At 50.6% G+C, this 18,621-nt stretch overlaps 7 protein-coding genes across 7 annotated transcripts; 4 read left to right on the top strand and 3 right to left on the bottom strand.

The window, feature by feature from the left end:
- Window positions 1–265: 265 nt before the first annotated feature.
- On the top strand, window positions 266–2,248 carry TRIVIDRAFT_148896 (uncharacterized protein; the record flags this gene model as incomplete). The annotated part of the gene is made up of 4 exons (XM_014102407.1): window positions 266–445; window positions 517–551; window positions 598–1,043; window positions 1,104–2,248. The coding sequence occupies 4 exons, from the start codon at window positions 266–268 to the stop codon at window positions 2,246–2,248; spliced, it is 1,806 nt and encodes a 601-aa protein (XP_013957882.1).
- A 537-nt stretch (window positions 2,249–2,785) lies between these two features.
- Window positions 2,786–3,778, top strand: TRIVIDRAFT_37338 (uncharacterized protein; the record flags this gene model as incomplete). The annotated part of the gene is made up of 2 exons (XM_014102406.1): window positions 2,786–2,838; window positions 2,968–3,778. The coding sequence occupies 2 exons, from the start codon at window positions 2,786–2,788 to the stop codon at window positions 3,776–3,778; spliced, it is 864 nt and encodes a 287-aa protein (XP_013957881.1).
- An 89-nt stretch (window positions 3,779–3,867) lies between these two features.
- On the bottom strand, window positions 3,868–4,614 carry TRIVIDRAFT_36532 (uncharacterized protein; the record flags this gene model as incomplete). Its single annotated transcript, XM_014102405.1, has 1 exon — window positions 3,868–4,614. One exon carries the CDS (start codon window positions 4,612–4,614, stop codon window positions 3,868–3,870), a length of 747 nt encoding a protein of 248 aa, XP_013957880.1.
- A 1,108-nt stretch (window positions 4,615–5,722) lies between these two features.
- Window positions 5,723–6,887, top strand: TRIVIDRAFT_63910 (uncharacterized protein; the record flags this gene model as incomplete). The annotated part of the gene is made up of 2 exons (XM_014102404.1): window positions 5,723–5,881; window positions 6,012–6,887. 2 exons carry the CDS (start codon window positions 5,723–5,725, stop codon window positions 6,885–6,887), a joined length of 1,035 nt encoding a protein of 344 aa, XP_013957879.1.
- Window positions 6,888–7,875: 988 nt separating this feature from the next.
- Window positions 7,876–11,660, bottom strand: TRIVIDRAFT_148980 (uncharacterized protein; the record flags this gene model as incomplete). The annotated part of the gene is made up of 9 exons (XM_014102403.1): window positions 7,876–8,731; window positions 8,801–9,014; window positions 9,070–9,472; window positions 9,526–9,810; window positions 9,876–9,879; window positions 10,022–10,435; window positions 10,493–11,382; window positions 11,438–11,545; window positions 11,640–11,660. 9 exons carry the CDS (start codon window positions 11,658–11,660, stop codon window positions 7,876–7,878), a joined length of 3,195 nt encoding a protein of 1,064 aa, XP_013957878.1.
- Window positions 11,661–12,359: 699 nt separating this feature from the next.
- On the bottom strand, window positions 12,360–13,672 carry TRIVIDRAFT_73922 (uncharacterized protein; the record flags this gene model as incomplete). The annotated part of the gene is made up of 2 exons (XM_014102402.1): window positions 12,360–13,073; window positions 13,131–13,672. 2 exons carry the CDS (start codon window positions 13,260–13,262, stop codon window positions 12,360–12,362), a joined length of 846 nt encoding a protein of 281 aa, XP_013957877.1.
- A 1,054-nt stretch (window positions 13,673–14,726) lies between these two features.
- Window positions 14,727–17,161, top strand: TRIVIDRAFT_63912 (uncharacterized protein; the record flags this gene model as incomplete). The annotated part of the gene is made up of 4 exons (XM_014102401.1): window positions 14,727–15,361; window positions 15,473–15,898; window positions 15,978–16,501; window positions 16,566–17,161. 4 exons carry the CDS (start codon window positions 14,727–14,729, stop codon window positions 17,159–17,161), a joined length of 2,181 nt encoding a protein of 726 aa, XP_013957876.1.
- Between the last annotated feature and the right edge of the window lie 1,460 nt (window positions 17,162–18,621).

Here is an 18,621-nt window from a genome sequence, read left to right as displayed (position 1 = left end):
CCATGTGCCTGGCTTTTAGGCTCCCTTGGGGCGAGTCTGAGTCAGACGAAGCTGTTCGCACTGTAGCCGTTTCGAGCCCAAGGCCGTTGTTTCAATGTACCTACCCATATATGTGTACATTTCAATACCTAAGGTATGCAAGTAAACAATGTTGCAACTTAGGGATGGATGAGCCAGGCTCTCGACTCGCTCCGATTCAATCACACTCTGTTTCGAGCTTCCAACTTATCGTCATGAAAATATCGCATCTTAATGAGCCGGCGCTATGGACGACTTCCTGGCAGCAGTTGGCGTACAAGCCATGAGATATGCCATACGGTCTGGCATCGCCTTGACTTCCTCTTATGCCATCGGCCAGTGTTCTCGTCTGCTGAAGGCGGTCGACGACAAGCATCTCCATTCCGAACTGAGGACCCTCCAGAAGCACCTCGATAGTAAGATCAAGGTATGTGAATCTCAGCTTTCGAAATTCTGCCTCTCTTTTCGCCCATGTGCCCCATGCTAACCTCGCTATAGGTCATTTCTCCTGCCATTGACCTTGTCGAGCTCAAGTCAGTAATGCCCACCCCTTACCACATATTCACACTGACAAACTAGATCTGGACGAGGAAACGTTTTCCTTGAATCTGCGCTACCTCTAGCAAAATCACTTCATCAGCAGATTGTCTCGCTGGGCCGTCGTGTGGAAGCCGCTGCTGCTACTCAAGAACAAAACCACAGCCCAGGAGGCAACCCAGCAAACAAAGAAACCAGCCACGATGCGTTAGCAAAAGTGATTAGGGACTTGAAGAATTTCCTATCCGAGATTGATCGAGAAATCCCTCTACTGCAACTGGCTATATCGGCATCTGGTGAAAGCCTGTCCACTTCTCTCCCCGCTGGGATATCTCCCTCTCGGCTGTTACAAGCCAGTACCCTATTGATAGTCGGAGATACGCAGCATGCACAGGACCCACGAAAATCCGTCCAAATTGGACCTTCATTCACGCTGTCTATTTACATGCTATTCTTAGGACACGCTTCGGTGTCGTCTACGACTAAAGGTGGTAATCTACAACCCAGTGTTGGAAGTAGCTGTGGCCAAGGACGTTCAAAAGGCACAGATACTAAGGCAAAAGGTCCCGTATATGGACTAGGAGAGCACGATAGAAAGCCATTGTGGCAAGAGGCGATACATAAGGCGCGAGTGCGGCTGTGCAGATCTGCAAGCAACCCAGCTATGGGGGGAGACGGTTTCCATGCGCAAGACTACAATACTTCCGGTTCCATCAAGCGCTTGGATTGTGCATATCATCTAGAAATCATTGAAGATTTAGATGACGGTCGCGCTCATGAAGGGGTCGCCTCATCAGAACCATACAACGGCATTCCAAAAGCTGGCATACGAGAGCTGATTCCCATCCATCAGCTCTCCAAAATATTCTACACTGACACTGGCACAATACTCAATATTGGAGACGGAATAAATGGAGAAAATAACCCAGTTTTGCTTCTTAAACGAGGTATTAATGCGCCTCGGCTGCGGGAACCAGAATATAGCATGCATGGGGAGATATACGACGCTAGTAATGACAACAGCCAACAAGAAACAAACGAATATGAACAAGCCGATGTGGATCAGCAACTGTTAGGAGAGTCGCAGGAGAAAGTACCCTCTCCCAGAAGCTCTAACAATGCTAAGGACGTTTGCGTTACTGCTCTCCCCAAACACCTAGATCCCGAGTGGATAGCTTTTGAGGTTTTTGATGAAGACGATGGACAGAGCGATACAAGTTCAAATTCAGAGACAGATGCAAATTCATCGAGTGAAATTGATGGACATGACCATTCGCCGACGAAAACGCCGTCGCGACTTTGCACTGCCATGGACTCGACCTTGGTTTCCCAGATCAAGAACCTCTCCATGCAATCACCTTCACGCAGTGGCCTTATCCTCAACGATTCAGACAGTAGAATTGGTAGCGCATCACGAGGTTTGGAAGTAGACTCAGCAAGTGAAGCGCAAGATTTTGTGTCGCGGTCGCCGTTCGGGGCCATCACCACATCACTCTCCCTGATGGAGATGCTGATTCGGCTGGCTGGCCTTCAAGAATTCCAGCAGGCTTCCCATTTGTCTATTCCAGACCACATCTTGACATTTTTCTTGGAAGAAACATCGACAACAGGGTTGACTGGCGAGGCAATGTGGAGGACAAGGAGCGAAACGAAGCAACGGGTGGGATTTGACCCATACACTGACACAGCGTAATTGTTTGGTGAAATGGGACTTGGAAGGGAAAACTAGATTGGACGTAAATATAGAATCTAGGAATGCGCATAGACACACAATTAAACATGGGCTAAACTTGACAAGATTATTTTAATCAACCATCCCTGCTGAGGCTTGGAGTACTATTGAGTGACATGCTCAATTGATTATCTGCTGCGGCTCATCTCATCAAGACAACTAGATATATCTAGAGGTAGGAAAGCATCATGCCAATCACTTGAACCGAATCGGGATTCTATTCTGCAAACTTGTTGAGAATTTCCCCCAATTAGTAGTAATTTTCTTCCAATTACTAATAATGACCCTCGCCACCTAGTAGTCCAACGAAGGAATGAATGTTGGGGGGCTAGAGGCGTTGAGGGGTTCCTGCAACCTCATAGGCGCATGCTCGCCCAAAGAATTGATCTTCCTGCCTCGGCTTCAGCTGTAACCAAAATTGCGATATTATATATCAAGAAGCCTTACGTTTTCATTTAGGTTGTGACATTTAGGCATTCATTGAAAAGAGGCAACACAATGGCGCCTCTCATTCCTCGCTTGCATCTCCTCGAGATCGATGACCAGCCATGGTAAGAAGCCTCTCCCGGGTGTATCGCTGGATTCAATTCCTTGTCCCAACTTCACCTCTTCATCCAACTAGATACCTGTTTAAACATGCTATGCGCATTCAAAAGGCCTCTAACATTGAATAACTGTAGGTTCCCTTCATTTCTACGCAACCTCGTCCAGGATGCTCTCACTTTAGCGTGGAACTCCAACACGCCTCTTCAACCCGAATCTCCCGCTCGTATCGCCGCATCTACCCTTATTCGCCAACTTGGAAGCTCGCTCTCTTCTTATACATTCATTGACTTCTGTGCCGGTGGAGGCGGGCCTACACCTGAGATGCAGCGGGCCATCAACAGCCATCTCAGCGCTCAAAACAAGCCTCCAGTCGACTTTATCCTAACCGACTTACACCCAAATATCGCAGCCTGGCAGAAAATCGTCAAGAAATCACCGCGAATTATGTATGAGAGCCAATCTGTGGATGCGAGCAACGCTCCAAAGTATCTAATGGAGCGCCAGGACGGAAAGAAAGTGATGAGGCTGTTCAACCTGTCCTTTCACCACTTTGATGATGACATGGCAAAACACATTCTGAAAGACACAGTCAACACGAGTCATGGGTTCGCCATAGTTGAGCTTCAAGGCCGTAGCCTCTCAAGTGCGATTAGCGTATTGATGCTGGGAGTCGGGGCAGTAGCCATGGCGCCATTCGTGGCCTGGAAGCGGAAGTCTCTGACCATATTCATATTCGCTTGCATAATTCCAGTACTTCCTTTTGTTCTTGTATTCGATGGACTGGTTTCCTGTCTGAGGACAAGGACACCAGAGGAAGTAGAGAGTCTCCTTCGAGGATGTGGTACGGACACTAGCTCATGGGAGATGCAGAGTGGGAGACGCAAGTTTATTTGGCCTTGTGGATATCTTCATTGGGTCATTTGTAAACCCATCGAAGGGTCTTGATCTGGTTTATGTGCGTGTTGTATAAGTATCAATGACTGTACGGTTGTGGCACGTTTTTTTTTGTATATTCCAATCGAAGTATCTCAACTTCAGCGAAACCACCAGTTGACTGATCCATTTAGCTGTCCGTCAGATCGCTCGCTCCTGATAGAATGCCACCAGCCCTTGGGAATAAACAAGCCATCTCCGGCACGTAATGTTACCTCTTGAATGTCTGCTGCCGTCGGTTCATTCCCCCAAACGGCCCCATGAAGCATTTCCCTTTCTTCTCCCTCCATCATTTCTGTGGATCTTATTCGGCTATTTCCTAACCGTCGAAGCCGCGTCTGCACGCTATTATACAGCTCAAGCCCCTTATCAGGTGGCAAAAGCCTTACCACTTTGCTACTACACAGCTGGCAGAACAAATTTGGGTTTGGGTCCCGGTGTAGTGGGGTGTAAGTCGGCTCAGTCCCGAGCCATATTGAGGAGCTGTAAATGTCGCCTTTGCCCACTTTGCGGATCAGTTCTGGAGCTGGCACATCGCTCTGTAGAGAGCTGGGAAGGTCCGGTAATAGAGACTGGGCTATGTAAAGCTGGATTGGTGGATTTTCTTTTATCCTTTGGGCATTGTTAAATTCGAGGGCTCTAACCAGGAGCCGTAAAGGTGCATAGAGCTGAAAGAATTGGTGTTTGTGAGAGGCTTCAGCAATAGTGGTTTGAAGAGCTGCCGCTAGCTCTTGGCCAATTGCATCTTGTCTATTTAGACTGTCCAGAAAAAGGGCGACAGTCTCAGATCCGTGTTTGGAGGGCTTTATCAGCTCATAGGGAAAGTCCCATTGGAGGAAAGGATCCATATAAGAAGACAAATTTGCGTTTGTGTCATCCCTTGTGAACCATTTGTGAAAAGCCGGAAGGGTTTGTGTAGGGGATGTTTTCGAATCTGCAAATAGATAGGGCCGTTCAGCTTTGAAGCTCTCTTCGAATGTAAGCCCATCTATGGCACTAGACACGGATGGTATTCGGCCATTTGCGGAAGTAAAGGTGCGAGATGGTGCTCTATGGGTTTGTGATATCCAACTGCGTGTGGATTGGAGCGCCCTAAAGCTCCCCTTCATATTGGATAGCCCGAATGTTGGAGGATTGGGGAGATGCATGTGTGGTTCAGAGAGGTGGAAGGCATTGATTGAATCATCATCTGATGCTCATACTACAAAAGGTAAGGTACTGACAGCTCTACAATGCGTACCATCTACCTGCATGCAGGCATGGTTTGCTGGGCATTGGCATGTATTCGCTACCTCATCGGCGTCGTCCCAGCTCCAAGCAAGGGCCGCTGCCCGGAACCGGCAAAATCTGGCGCCGATCCAGCCAGCCTCACCTCTTAGTCATGTTGTTGTCTCTCCAACCACCGCCCAACACCGCCGCCTCTCCATGCGACGTTGACCAAACGCTTAAATCTTGTCAGAAGCCCAGCCCCAGCCTTATCACAGGCCCGAGACGAGGCTGCCGCCAATCCGCCCAGCGCCCGCAATCCGGCCCCGATGCCTGCGTGATCCTGTCGAATCCCCGAATCCCCAGCAGCAAATCAGCCGGCGACACACAGCAGAGCCGCCCTTGCCTTGACGCCACCTGGCCGCCATCCCACGTCTCGCCTCACTCCAGGTTGTTATTCCCATCAAGATACGCGCCTAGGCCGCTGCAGTGACGCCAAAATCACCCCGCCACGCCCAGAAACAGGCGCCCAGGCACTAATCCAGGCCCCTAAACTTGGGCATCTACCACCGTCAGCGCCCATACGCGACCTGCCACTTTGCACTTTTATCGATTTTATCGATAATACCACCACGGCGAACCCCACCTCCGCCAAACGCCAAACCTCTCGTCAATCTCAAAACTTCAATCCTCAGCCCGCACGCTGCCCGTGATTGAACCAGGCCAATCTTGTCCCCTGTTGCCGCTACCATGTCGACCTCTTCGGGGACGCCCGAGTCCTGGATCTCGAGCTTTTGCGCTCTGCCGGGGCACGAGTACTTTGCTGAAGTATCCGAGGAGTTTATCGAGGATGACTTCAACTTGACGGGTCTGCAGACGCAAGTTGCCATGTACAAAGAGGCGCTCGAGGTATGTCGCGCATCTATTGACTCATTCTACCACTTCTGCTTCTTCATTTCCCCTCTTCTCCTCGTATCTTGATGACGTATTTGATGCTGCCCCCCAAATCTTGATCACCATTGCTAATTTGCGCGCCCAGATGATTCTCGATGTCGAGCCAGAGGATGATGAGGATGAGGAAGAAGACGAGGAGGATGACGACGAAAACGAATCCGGTTTGGAGGAGCCCGACCGTGCAGGCATGCGACACGGCGCAGAGCGGAGGCACCATAGCAGGATGGCCAGCGACCTGTCCGTCATCGAGTCATCCGCAGAGATGCTGTACGGCCTCATCCACCAGCGCTTCATCTGCTCTCGGGTGGGCATCCAGCAGATGAGCGAGAAGTACGAGTTTGGTCATTTCGGCTGCTGCCCACGGACGCACTGCGAGCAGGCACGCACCTTGCCTGTTGGCCTGTCCGACATTCCCGGCGAAGACACAGTCAAGCTCTTCTGCCCATCCTGCCTCGACGTCTATGTCCCCCCCAACAGCCGGTTCCAGACAGTGGACGGCGCCTTCTTCGGCCGCACATTTGGAGCTCTCTTCCTCCTTACATTCCCCGAATACGATCTCACCAAACGTGGTGCCGACGTGCTGTCAAGCACAAACTCCAAAGTGCCTGACGATGAGAACATTCTCAATGGCATGTACGCCAAGAACATTGCGCCAGGTCTCGGCAATGGCCATATTTATGAGCCAAAGATCTACGGTTTCAAGGTCTCAGAGCGCGCACGATCAGGCCCCAGGATGCAATGGTTACGAGACCGGCCGGACACTATCACCGAGTTGGATGAGGCACGGCTTTACCACGAGCAAAACCCCGACTCCGACGAGGAAGACGAAGAGTCCATGGCTGTCAACGGCCGGGCATTGGTCCGACGACGACCACCGGGCAACGCTCGCCTTCGCCAGCGACAGAATCACAGCGGTAGCCCCATGGCTCTGTCCGCCAACGGTGCCGAGTCTGAGCTGTAGCGTAGCGAGACCTTACGTAGCGAGACTATAAGGAATTTCAAACGACACATGTGGAAGACAGCGCACAAGACCATGGCTTGCTTAGACGATTTGCACCATATTGATGAAACTTTATTCGAAACAATACTGAACACGAAGGCGAAGGACAGAACGGAAAGGAGACGAACAAGACCCCCAAAAGTCGCCATCTGTGGATGCTGTTTAATCTATATCCTTACATGTAACGCAAGCGAGGAGGGGGGGCAAACGGTTTTTGAAAGAGTAATGCATACATGGCGTTGGAAGTGTTTTGATATGCTTCGAGACATCCCCCTCAACTACTCACACGCACATCATTCTTTTTCATCACCCCCTCTCCCTCCTCCCCAATTTTCCCTTGTTAGCCTGTGGGATGCGGGGGGCCATGTGGTGTCAAATCTACTGCTCACATCATGTTTGGAAGGACTGAGCACGGGTGATGATAACGTCTAGGTTTTACGGGGGCCGGTAGGGGTTGTTTACAGTTGGAATATGGTCTAGGGGGTAAACATCAACAAAAAGAGGTAGGGCATGGCGGATTTGGTATGTTCAATGAGAAGGGAGTGAGATATGCGGTGGGAGACTAGCTTGCAGGATATGTTAGTCTTTTTATAATACGGGATATATGAGGGGTGTCTTATTGCATAAACGCAGATATGTTTTTTTGTGTCTGTAAAAAAAAAAATTAACGGGATTATGTATGTATATTTATTGATTTGTCCTAATCTCTCCATACATCCATCCATACCATGCATACTTGTGTGCCTATTATTCGCACACTTTTGCGAGAACATGTAAAACAGACTGATGCACCGCTCGTCTCCAAACTTGATGAAATAGACAATTCTGTGTGCAAGCTTGGTCTGCTTTAGATCCACCATAACAAAGTCTCCAAAACAATCTAAATCTAATATCCTCCTCGTCCTCATCATTCCTTGAAAAATACCTCCCATCTACTCAGCGTCATAAATCACCTCATGGGCGATGCCTTGCCCGGCGTCCAACCTCCGCTTCCAAAGCCCCTGACCCTAGCCGGCGTACTCGGCGCGGGCGTGGGCGTAGGAGTGTTCCCATTCTCTGCCGCCGACAAGGGGGGCGGCGTTTCTGACCTGGGAGCGTCGATGCCATCCTTTCTAGGGGGCTTGAAGTTGACGTCCCTGCCAGCACGATAGATGTCCTGCAGCATCGCCTCCAGAATGCCGGCATCTTCAAACTCGAGGTACTTCTTATAGAGTTTCAGAGCCGTCCTAGAATCCTCAATGGAGTCGTGCGTCTCCAACTGGATGTCTTCCTTGAGCAGGTACCACGCCAAAAAGGCCAGGGACAGCTTTCGCAGGCGCGATTTGAGGTAGAACCGATCAATAGTGTCGATGATTTGTGCCTTGGGGACATGGATGTTGATGACTCGGAAGTCCTGTTTGAGTCCATGGCCCAAGAACTTGCAGCCCAGGTTGAGCAGTACCCAAAGCTTCTTATACACCACCTTGTGCGCCAATAGACTGTGTTTGGTGGTGCGAGGATTCAAATCGTCCTCGGTGATGCCCGAGTAGGACGTTAGGTAGTCAACTATCGGTTCTGTGATAGAAATGTAGTCGTCTATAAAGGGGACCCCCTCGTTTTCACCTTGGCCTCGTACAACAGAGGCTCGGGCGAGTGCGTAAACTATGGGTCGGATGGTCTCTCGCTCGCCATCCGAGTTCATCTCAATCTCTGGCTGTCGCACAGAGACGAATTCAGTATCCAGTGCGACAATCGTTGATGGCCCTGGCCGCTCCGTTGCAGGATCGAGAAGCTTGTACGTTTTATTCTCAGAGCGAGAACTGGGACTAGAAGCACCGAAGGTTAGCTTCCTGTTTCCCCCTCATGTGAGTCATATCAATGACGGAGCAACTTACTTGAAGTCCTGGTATAAAATCGATGTATCGATGTTGTTCTTCCATCCATTATCAATCTTGTTATTTGCCTTCTTGACTTGGAATGCAACAACCGATGGGACTTTCCAGGAAGTGTTAAAGCTAAGAGCTTCTTCTGTGCTCACAGGGCACACCAAGAAGTCATTGAATAAGTGCCACTGGCTCTGGCTGGGAGCTTCTGGTTCCGCATGACCGACTATCGAGAAGTAAGCAACATGATGCGATGATTCTGGGAGGACATGGTGTCTTACCATTGACCATGGCCACGAGATGTGGCTTTTGTGTCTGGCCACTTTCAATATTAATAGCCATTCCAATTAATGAGTAGACTGTGATGTTGTGTATGCCACGTTGTAGGTGAAGCTTCAAGTCTTCTCCTTCGTAGCAAAAGAAAAGGCCCTGCTCGACAATGATGCCGATTTCTTCTGGCAGCCAGCCAGGTGTGGACCAAAGCATTCGGTGATCCGAGCCGGTAATTGCGGTATTAAGCATTAAGACGTCTGGAACACTGTGAATGGTCTTTCTAGTTGCAATAGTCTGGTATCGTTGACATCTCCCACACCACCCCTTTGATGTTGTTTCTCTCTCAACACTGCTCTTAAGAATTTGGGAGAAAGTGATGCGTGGCGCTTTGTTGTTCCGCCCTGGGGTTTTCTAGGAATCAGGTCAGTTAAGACTTGGCCAAGGGACCGGCCTACCCAACTTACAATAGGTGGATAAAGCAAATCATTTACAAAGGTCGATCCAGGCCGGGTATATTCGCTTCTGCAGCTGAAGCATCTAATAGTGCTTGTTGCCGATGTCGCCAGCGCCTTATCCATTGCAGGGGAGCTCGGGGCCATTGTCTTGTAGTCACCAGCAATTTTCTCCAAGAGAAATCGTGTAAGTCCCTGTAGCATTACATTCAGGGATGATGAATGGGTATCTTCTTCTAAAAGACCCAGTGGTGCAGCTTGAGGTTGGTTGCTAAGTGCTTTTAGCATGTTGGTGGCCTGGCAGATTGATCCTTCCGCTTTCTGAAGCATATCAAAGAGGTAGCCCAGTTCGCACAGAAGACAAGCCTCGCTCACGCAGGCGGTAGCTGCATGTTGTAAAGCCAGGTTTCGAATTAAAGGCGTAAAGTGCATAATTTGAAGAAGCGAGTTTGCGTATGAGTTTGATATATGAATCTCGAGGCCTGAGTGCCGGGTTTGGTTGTAATACCCAAAATCGAAATCGTCCACACCAAATTTGCTGTACTTGATCTCGACATTTCTGTACATCATGGGCAAATCTGATTTTCTGCTCCCAATTTCCATCTCTGCCAGCGAGTTTGAGAGCTCATCTGCCTTATCACTGGATGATTCCGATTTGGCAAGATCTCGAGCCTTTTCACTGAGAAACTTTGGCGCCTTGAGGCCAGAGTTGGCGGATTTGTGTACGCTGCGAGTGTCCTCGAATTGATTCCTTCGAACGCCACGCATATTCCGGCCATAAAGTGCGAAATCTGTAGGTTTGAGGCTCGCAAGGAACTGTGGATCAAATTTGACTGGAGGAGCCCCAACATCTGAGGTTAACTCGGGCCAAGAAGAGGCAAGGATTTGCCGGTAGTATGGTAGGCCGACTGAGTTTAGAGGACTGTGCCATGTTAGCCAACCAGCTTGAGAATAGATAGGGTGAACCTGCACAGCTTACCTTTCTGGTGTCCAATCCACCTGGGGAATCGGCTCCTCAGGAGTAGCAAATTCAACGGGAGTAGGTAGATCGACAAAATGGAGTTTTGAAGGCGATCCCCACAGGTGGATCAAGCATTCTGCGTCGGTGAGAGCCATAGCTTCACCGGAAGGAGCAATCTCGAACATGCTGAGGTAGCTTAGCACATTGGCTTGGCGCACGTTGCTGGTGTTGGGATTCATCAGGTCCACAACATGCATCTGGCCGCTTTGAGACACCACGATGCTGGTTGTGAGCATGCGCGGGTGCATGCGTACATATGCCGCACCGGCGGGGAAGGGTATCGGCGGCATTGACGCCATCTTTCTGATATCGAAGACGTTGAGGAAGGGATCCAGCATATAATTCTGTCCTTGGCGCAGCGAGTAGCCGCATGTAACAATGAAGTCGTGCTGAGCATCCATGTCATTGATCAAGGCTGAATGGGCATTCCAGGTCTTGACGACAGCAAAGGTGACGGGATCCAACAGGTCAACCGATCCGTTTCTCGTTGCCGCGCAGATATAGCGTCCACGCTTCATAATCGAGTATTGACGCTCCGTTCGGACTTGTTTGACGACTTCTCCTTTAATGAGATCGATAACAAACATGCTGTCTTGGAGACCAGCAGCAATGATTTCTGCGGTTCCCTTTGAGGTGAAGCTCATGCATCTCAGATCCTTCATGTCGTCGTGTCTGAGATGCCAGATGGGGGGCCCTCTCCTGTGCGCCATATGCACATCTTTGGAGCCCAGTACCACCACGCCTTTGCTGTTTACGAGAATCTGCCGGACCGGTCCGTCTGCGGCCTGATGTGCCTTGAATGAAGTATGCTGTTGAAGCTCGGTGCTTAGAAAGGAAGTGACTCGACCCTATTATACCCATGTTAGAGCCCTGCACGTGCAAGTAGAGCATGCCTGATCGTACATAGTCGTTACCGGCCCATAGAAGCTCCTGAGTGGTATCAAAGGTCATCGTCGTGACTTGTGTAGGCAGTGCATGCACGCCCGGTGGCGGGAATGGCACCCGGGCGACCTAGAAGAGTAAATACGTTAGAATCAGAAGTCGAATCGAGCAGCGATGCTGTACAAGACAGCGCAACGGCTGGCCATGGCGAGAAGCAACTTACCTCATCCCAATCTCCGTCCATTGCAGCCTCCCCCGGTACCAAAGCCCGTATAAAGGGTCGCAATGATACCGTAAGCCCAAGAGAGGCTCCACGGGAGTCCAGGCTAAGAATACGGGCACAATCGACAAAAACACGGCACAGAAGCGAATCTGTCTCCGCGAGAGAGCTGGAGTGGGAGGAACGCGACTTGTAGGAGGGGCAGTGAGGTCACTAGTATTATCCGATATAACTCCGCAGGCTTACCCTACGAAGCGCGAGGTCTGAAGATGCTTGGATTGATATTGGGAAGACGCGAGTGAATGATGAGAGAGAGAAGAGTTTGGTGTCCATGGCCTGGGAATTGCGAGAAATATATAGTTGAGCTTGTTTAGACTTTTGTTGACTTTATTTGTTTTGTTTTGTTTGTTTTGTTTATCTAAAGTATTGAACGGAAAGTCTCCTTCTACCTACGCTACCGCAGCTTGTTCTATGGGGGTAAACTGTTACGATGGCAACAGAGCACTTCAAAACCATAGAAGAATAGATATTGGCTCGCTATTCGCTGCAGTAGCCTTTGGAGGCGGTCGCCATTGCATCACAGAGTATGTGTGTTGATAATGGATGGATACAGTGATACCATGACAACGGATGCAATCAAGGCTGGGTTGGGAAAGGCAAATTAGAAAACTATCAAGGGAGAAATCTGTATGGGTCATTAACAAACACATTGCATTGATCAAGTCATAAGCAGCTTTTTTTGATTTCATTTCTAGGAACTTGGTATATCGTAAAGTTGATGGGCTGTGCGCCTTTTGGGTTTCCTGGGAGCCAAGCAACCGCCTCTCCCGCTGGCTCTACCTCCACCTTCCATTTGGTTCTCGTTAATTCTCCCACCTCGTCCCAGAGACGCTGGAAGCTTTCCTGGTTGTGAAGGTAGGGTGAGGAATCGTCCTTCTCGACCTCGCGAGTGGTAGCGACGCCTGCATGTCGGCCGTATATAAACGCGTTGCGTATTCCCGGCTGCAGGAAGTCGACAAGTCGTTTGCCAATGTATAACTGCTGTTTCCAGCTAAATAGATGAAAGAAGCTTCCGGCATGAATGATGCTGACTTGGCCGTTGAGCTCCCCTAAGCTCGGATCGTCGGGATCTATCAAGTCTCCCACGGTAAAATGGGCGCCTAAGCTGTTCCTATCTTGGAAGAGATCGTAGCCTGATGACACCAACTGGGAACTTGAGTCGAGCCCAAATAATCGTGACCCATCAACCCCGTCATCTCGAAATTGACGAAGAGCTTGGCCAAGCCCACAGCCCAGGTCTAGGAGGGCATCTCGAGATTGAGACAGTCTGAGGCGGAACAGAGCCTGCTGATAGCGGGAGTCGTTGACATCGTTCAATGTTAGGAATTTCCATCGCCCAATGAAGGGCATTCTTGAATACGCCCAGGCCGCCTCTCGCTATAGGAATCCATCAGATCAGCAAATGAAGGCCGGCGACTGGCGCAGGTAACTTACAATCTTGATAAGGTGAGGCTCAATCTCCCCGGCTGGGATCTTGCTATATCGGATGAGCAAATCCCGGATCGGCGCTATGTTATCCGGAAGATTAGGCATGAAGGCCCATTTTTGTATCTCTAGGATGTCCATTCCATGAGACGAAAGAGGCTCCAAGACGCGAAAAAGAGGGTGAAATCGCAAGCTACAGACAGTATCGGATCAGGGAGGGCGAGATGGATCAGGATCAATCACCGGTGCGCAGTGCAGGAGACGCAACTTCGTACTCGCAGCTCTCTTCATGCCCAGGGATCCATCTAGCGGGATTGAAATCAAAGGAGACCGTCCATCTTGGCCGGCTGCAGGAATTCGGTGCACTCCGTAAAACGCAGAGATCAGTCGATGATTGGAAATCGCGTCAATGCAAGGACACGCGAGGCATGACGGTCCAGGTTGATGAGCTGGCAGAGGCTTGAAACGTATCCGAGGTATCAGCGCTCTCCATTGGCCCCGGCCCAGTGGAAGCAGGGCAAAGGCTATTACGGAGCAGACCTGCTTTGTACCTAGGCAAAAGCTACTGCAATTTTAGGTAGGCAAAGGGTAGGGGGCATATGCAAATGAAATGCAATCATGGTTCTATGCAGCTTCGACTGCAGCCGACCCTCTTTTTGTCGCCGGCTGCGGTAAGTCGCATGATAAGGGAATGATGAGTCAGAAAAACCGCCAATACCGAGAGCCCGCCAACGCCGAGAGCCTTGGGAGTGCTACCGTCTCCTGCAGTACGAGTAGGCACAACTATTTTGGCAGGATCGTACTCTGCACGCTGTACTTCGTATTAATCAATCAATCAGCTCCCCGGATCGGATCGGATTATCCGGTATTAACTACTAATTTAGGTACGGAGTATACGGAGTACTCTTCTCTTACCTTACTCTTACAATACCTTACCTAAAGTACTCCGTACTGAGACTAAGTTAATTTATTGGAATTGAACCCTGCAACTCCGTGTACCTTATTTGCTTATCAACCTTATGCATCATGACAAAGGGATAGCTGACTCATCATGCGCCGAAACGAAAGCGGTAGCAGAAGCACAAGCCAAGCAAAAGGCAAAAAAAAGCAGAAGCATCGTAATTGAGCCGAATATTTGCCGCCACGCCTCGGAGAAAATTCTTTCCTCCTCCCTCTCTGCCTAATCGAAAGCGAAAAAGGCACACCAACATCCCGTCGCCTATTCCCACGCGGCGACGAGTTATTCCTTTCCGTTCAAACGGCCCAGTTTCGCAATTACCATCATCCGTATTCCTATGCGAGAGAGTGTAAGTCAGCTATCCGGCAGCTTTAGATGCCCGCAACAAAAGACAATGGAATCTGCATAGACTCGCTGTCGAGTGATAAGCTGACCATGGCTTCAGAGTCAATATTGCATCGGCGCCGGATCGCCTCTAGCAATCGCGTAACAACCGCGTCTGGCCTGTTTGTTTTCGCCTACGACTCTGCGTAGAATCTCACAGGGTGTAACCGCCACTGTCATCTCATCTCACCAAGGCTTCATTAACTCTCTCCCCGGCGATTATGGGTCCCGGTCGTGAGGGCGAGCCGGAGGAGGCCAACAACATGTCGTATCCTTCACCGGGTGCTGAGGCTCTTGATGCAGGCCCATTCTATCATACAGCCACTCGCGATGAGACGCATGATCATGAGGAGCACCAGCAGACGCATGACCAGCATGATCCTAACCAGGTTCACCCACAGGAGCAAGATCATGGCCAGATGCCCACGCACGAGCCGGCATCTCCTCAGCATCACATCCAGAGGCCCCCCAACCTGGAGGAGCTTCAGCTGGCGGCCCAGCTTGGACAGGGCTTAGCAGGAACGTCTCTCATCCCGGCTACTGATCCCAACATGAACGTGGAAGATCCGAGCATGCGTAACATTATGCCACATCCCGAGCCAGATCAGCATCAGACGCCATCGTATGTTCACGAGACTCCGGCATCGGATCATATGGTGTCGCATGCACTCCCAGTTGCCGTTGGGCCTCCGCTGCCACCACAGTATGCCATGGGAGGAGACGGCATTCCACCAAGAAAACGATCAAAGGTGTCACGTGCCTGTGATGAGTGCCGGCGAAAGAAGATCAAATGTGACGCCCAATCGGATACTGGCGATAGTCCTTGTTCTAGCTGTGCTCGATCCTCTATGCGATGTCTGTTCAGCCGCGTTCCTCAAAAGCGTGGTCCAAGCAAGGGGTATGAATACCCCCCCCCCCCCCCCCCCCCCCCCCCTTTTTTTTTTTTTTTGCTGGTTTGTTATTGCAGCAGCAGTTGCAGAATGCCCTGATAAGCTGACATGAGAAACAGGTATATCAAAGAATTGGCAGATAGGATACACAGCATCGAGAACAAGCTGGAGTCCGAAGGTAGTCTTACCCAAGACGAGATTGATCGACTTTTGACACCAGGAGGAAGCCATCGAGCTTACAACGGCTTAGTCCCCCCTGAGGAGCCAGGTCGTAAGAGACCGTTTTCCAGCATATCAGCAACCGACTTCAGCACATCAGCTCCTCCTCGACAGGCGCCATGGGGACCAGAGTCGCGACCACTAATGCCTACTGCTGCGTCTGCGGACGGCTTTACAGGGCCAACGTATGCCAACAATTCGCTAGCACCTCAGTCTTCAGCAATCAAAACGGACAGCGTGCCACCAAAGCCACCCGTGGCATCAATGGACTCGCAGATTGAGGAAGCAGAAGAAGTACCAGAGATTGACGAAGATTCGTTACATGAGTAAGCACCCCCCTGTCCCATATCCCATATCCCATATCTCCTTTACCTTTCCCGGAGCCAGAGCTGATGGAGCATACAGCTATCTCGCCCATGTTCAAGCTATATATCCCATACTACCCAGCAGCAAGGCAAGGATTCAGTCTTTGCTGTCTCAATGCCCGTCCACTGTAAGGACGGCATTTATCACAGCGCTTCAAGCAATCGGGCAATCATCAGGAGACACGCAAACCGCGAGCTCCCTTTTGCACGAGTGGGAGAGCAGTGAGGCACCGCACTCGCGTGCCACCGATATTGTTCATGCCCAGACGCTTCTTCTCCTGATAATTGACGCAGATTGGCGCGCCTCATCCCAACTCCCGTTTCTCCTAGCCAGAGCGGTGGCGCTTGCCAACACGATGAAGCTGTGGAAATTTACGCCAATTGAGTCTGCCTCAGAATCAGACTCTGACGATCAGCTGTGCGTGCGGATCTGGTGGTCTCTTGTGCTGATGGATCGCTGGCACGCAGCTGGAACAGGGAAACCAGCACAAATCCCGGATAGTAGTGTTGTTGCGCCTGGCGGGCTGGAGAACACCTTGGGCGAGGTGTGCTACTATTTAATCCGTAAGTTGGAAACAGCAGGGGTAACATACCGCTATCAACTGTTGCTAATGGGAGACTTGCATAGGGCTATCAAAGCTGTTAAACAGAACCGCATTTGTCATTTCCACAATGCAGCCAGGGACATCTACGGCCGAGCCTGCTATGGCGGCCATCCTCGCAGACTACATCGAGAACTACCGAGAGGATCTTCCAGGCCATATCGAGGCTGCGTCGTATCCATTGGTACATCTCGCCTACTGGCATTGCAAGCTACTGGTGACATTGTTGACACCAGGGGCGACGCCAACGGAGACGCTGTGGCCAACGTCTGAGCTGGCCACGTTACTGCTAGCAAATGCACACCTCAGGAGCCCCTTTACCAACCATTTCGTGTCTCTAGTCACCATGTCACTATCCAAACTGTCCAAGATGGACAGCTCCCGCGAGGGCGCTGTCCGGCTAATGAAGGAGATCCTGGAGAAGCCCAGCGGAGGCCACTGGGATAGTGTTAGAGAGAAGCTAACCGACCAGCTGCGACCGACTTCATCGGTGGAGGCTACTGCAAGCCAAGGGCTGCAGCATCTGGCGGATTTGGCGACAGCCCATGAGGGCATTGCGCCTGGCCCAGATGACATTACGTTTGGTCCCACGCTCGCGTCGGGCTACCTAGACGTTGCTTAGAAGGAGGAGGGGGACTGGATTGTGTGTTTCGATTAAGATTTTGTTGGGCTGTTTTACACGGCGTATGGATAACGGTGTCAAGTCGTCGAAGCCGAACTGTACTGTACAATTAGCACCCCTTATTCGCTTTTCCCTTTTCCCTTTTCTCCTCCTTGTTTGCCCGTGGAACTACGGATATCGGCGGTGGAGGGCGGTGTTTGGTGCTGCAGCCATGGTGTCAAGCGTGTGGCTTGACGCGGGCGATGTCACTCGGATGCTTTGTGATGGATCAAGGCCAGGTTAATGGCACTGCCGGGACGTGCGTCTGCGTAGATGCTATACTAGGCATATGAAGAGTAAGAGTAATGAAACAATCCCTGCGTGGAGTGTAGGGGATTCCCCATTAGGTCGATCGGTGAGGCTGAGATGGTCCCATGGGGAGGATCTACCCACTGCCAGCGTATGGATCCTTCTGCCGAGCCACTCTGTTGATTGCATTTGTCGAGTCGACATTACCCGAGCTCGTCACTCGTTTTACCCTAGCAAGGGAAGAAAAGCAGGATTTCCTTTAAGCGAAACGTCCTTTGCTTGATTGCCCATTTTTGCCACTAACTGTCTTTGCGCAAAGCTGGACTCTAACCCGGCCAATAGAAGCCCGTACCAGAAACGACCCAACAGCCGCCGTAAAACGAACCTTTTTTTCCTTTACTGTCCCGAAACATTCCCTTGTCCCATGAGGTTTTGATCGCCGGGCCTTTCCGCTCCCCTTCTTTCCCCAACCTCTTCTTCCCCCCCCCTTCTTCGTCTAATATTAAAAAGGCAGAAAATAGAACAGAACACACACACACACCGAAAAAAGAGCGGAGCGGTAAGCAACCCGGCGCTCTCCCTCTCTCCCCCCCTCCTCAATCAATAGCTTTTTTTTGCCTTTTTATTATCACCCAACGTTCAACTGTTCTGGGCCTTCGGGCTCTTATGCCTACACGACAAAACCCGCCGAATGTAAGCCCTCCAGTAGCAACAAAAAAACGCGGCTACTGTACCGTAACGTACCGTACTGTATTGTACTAAGCCTCCTCTCTCTCTCACCCCCAAAGAAGCCCCAAAAGGAAAAACATCTATGTGCTAGAAATTCCCACTCCCCCAGCGCCAAGATCAGCCAATTCGTGCATGTCACAGACTGGCCTAGGCCTCTCTCTGTCTTCGCCCTTCTGGCACACAGAAACCTACCTATACGTAAGGTACTTTGCTCCGGAGTTTTATCTTTCATCCCTCCCTCCTCCTCCTCCTTCTCCCCAGAAAGTTCGGCAAGTATTACAGTATTCCGAATTCTTACAGGTAGTTTGTCTTTTTCTTCCTTTCCTCCATTTACCCCTCTCTCCCTCTCCTAAATGCCAAAACGAACGCCCTCGACGGGATGAAATAGAGAGCAGAGCGTAGAGCGAGTGTCTGTTCGTCTGCCTCGCACGGCGCCGCGTATC

The sequence above is a fragment of the Trichoderma virens genome (assembly GCF_000170995.1).
Source record: "Trichoderma virens Gv29-8 chromosome Unknown TRIVIscaffold_5, whole genome shotgun sequence".
Taxonomy (NCBI): Eukaryota; Fungi; Ascomycota; class Sordariomycetes; order Hypocreales; family Hypocreaceae; genus Trichoderma; species Trichoderma virens.
Note: the sequence above shows the minus strand (reverse complement) of the source record. Positions and strands in the feature narration are given on the sequence as shown.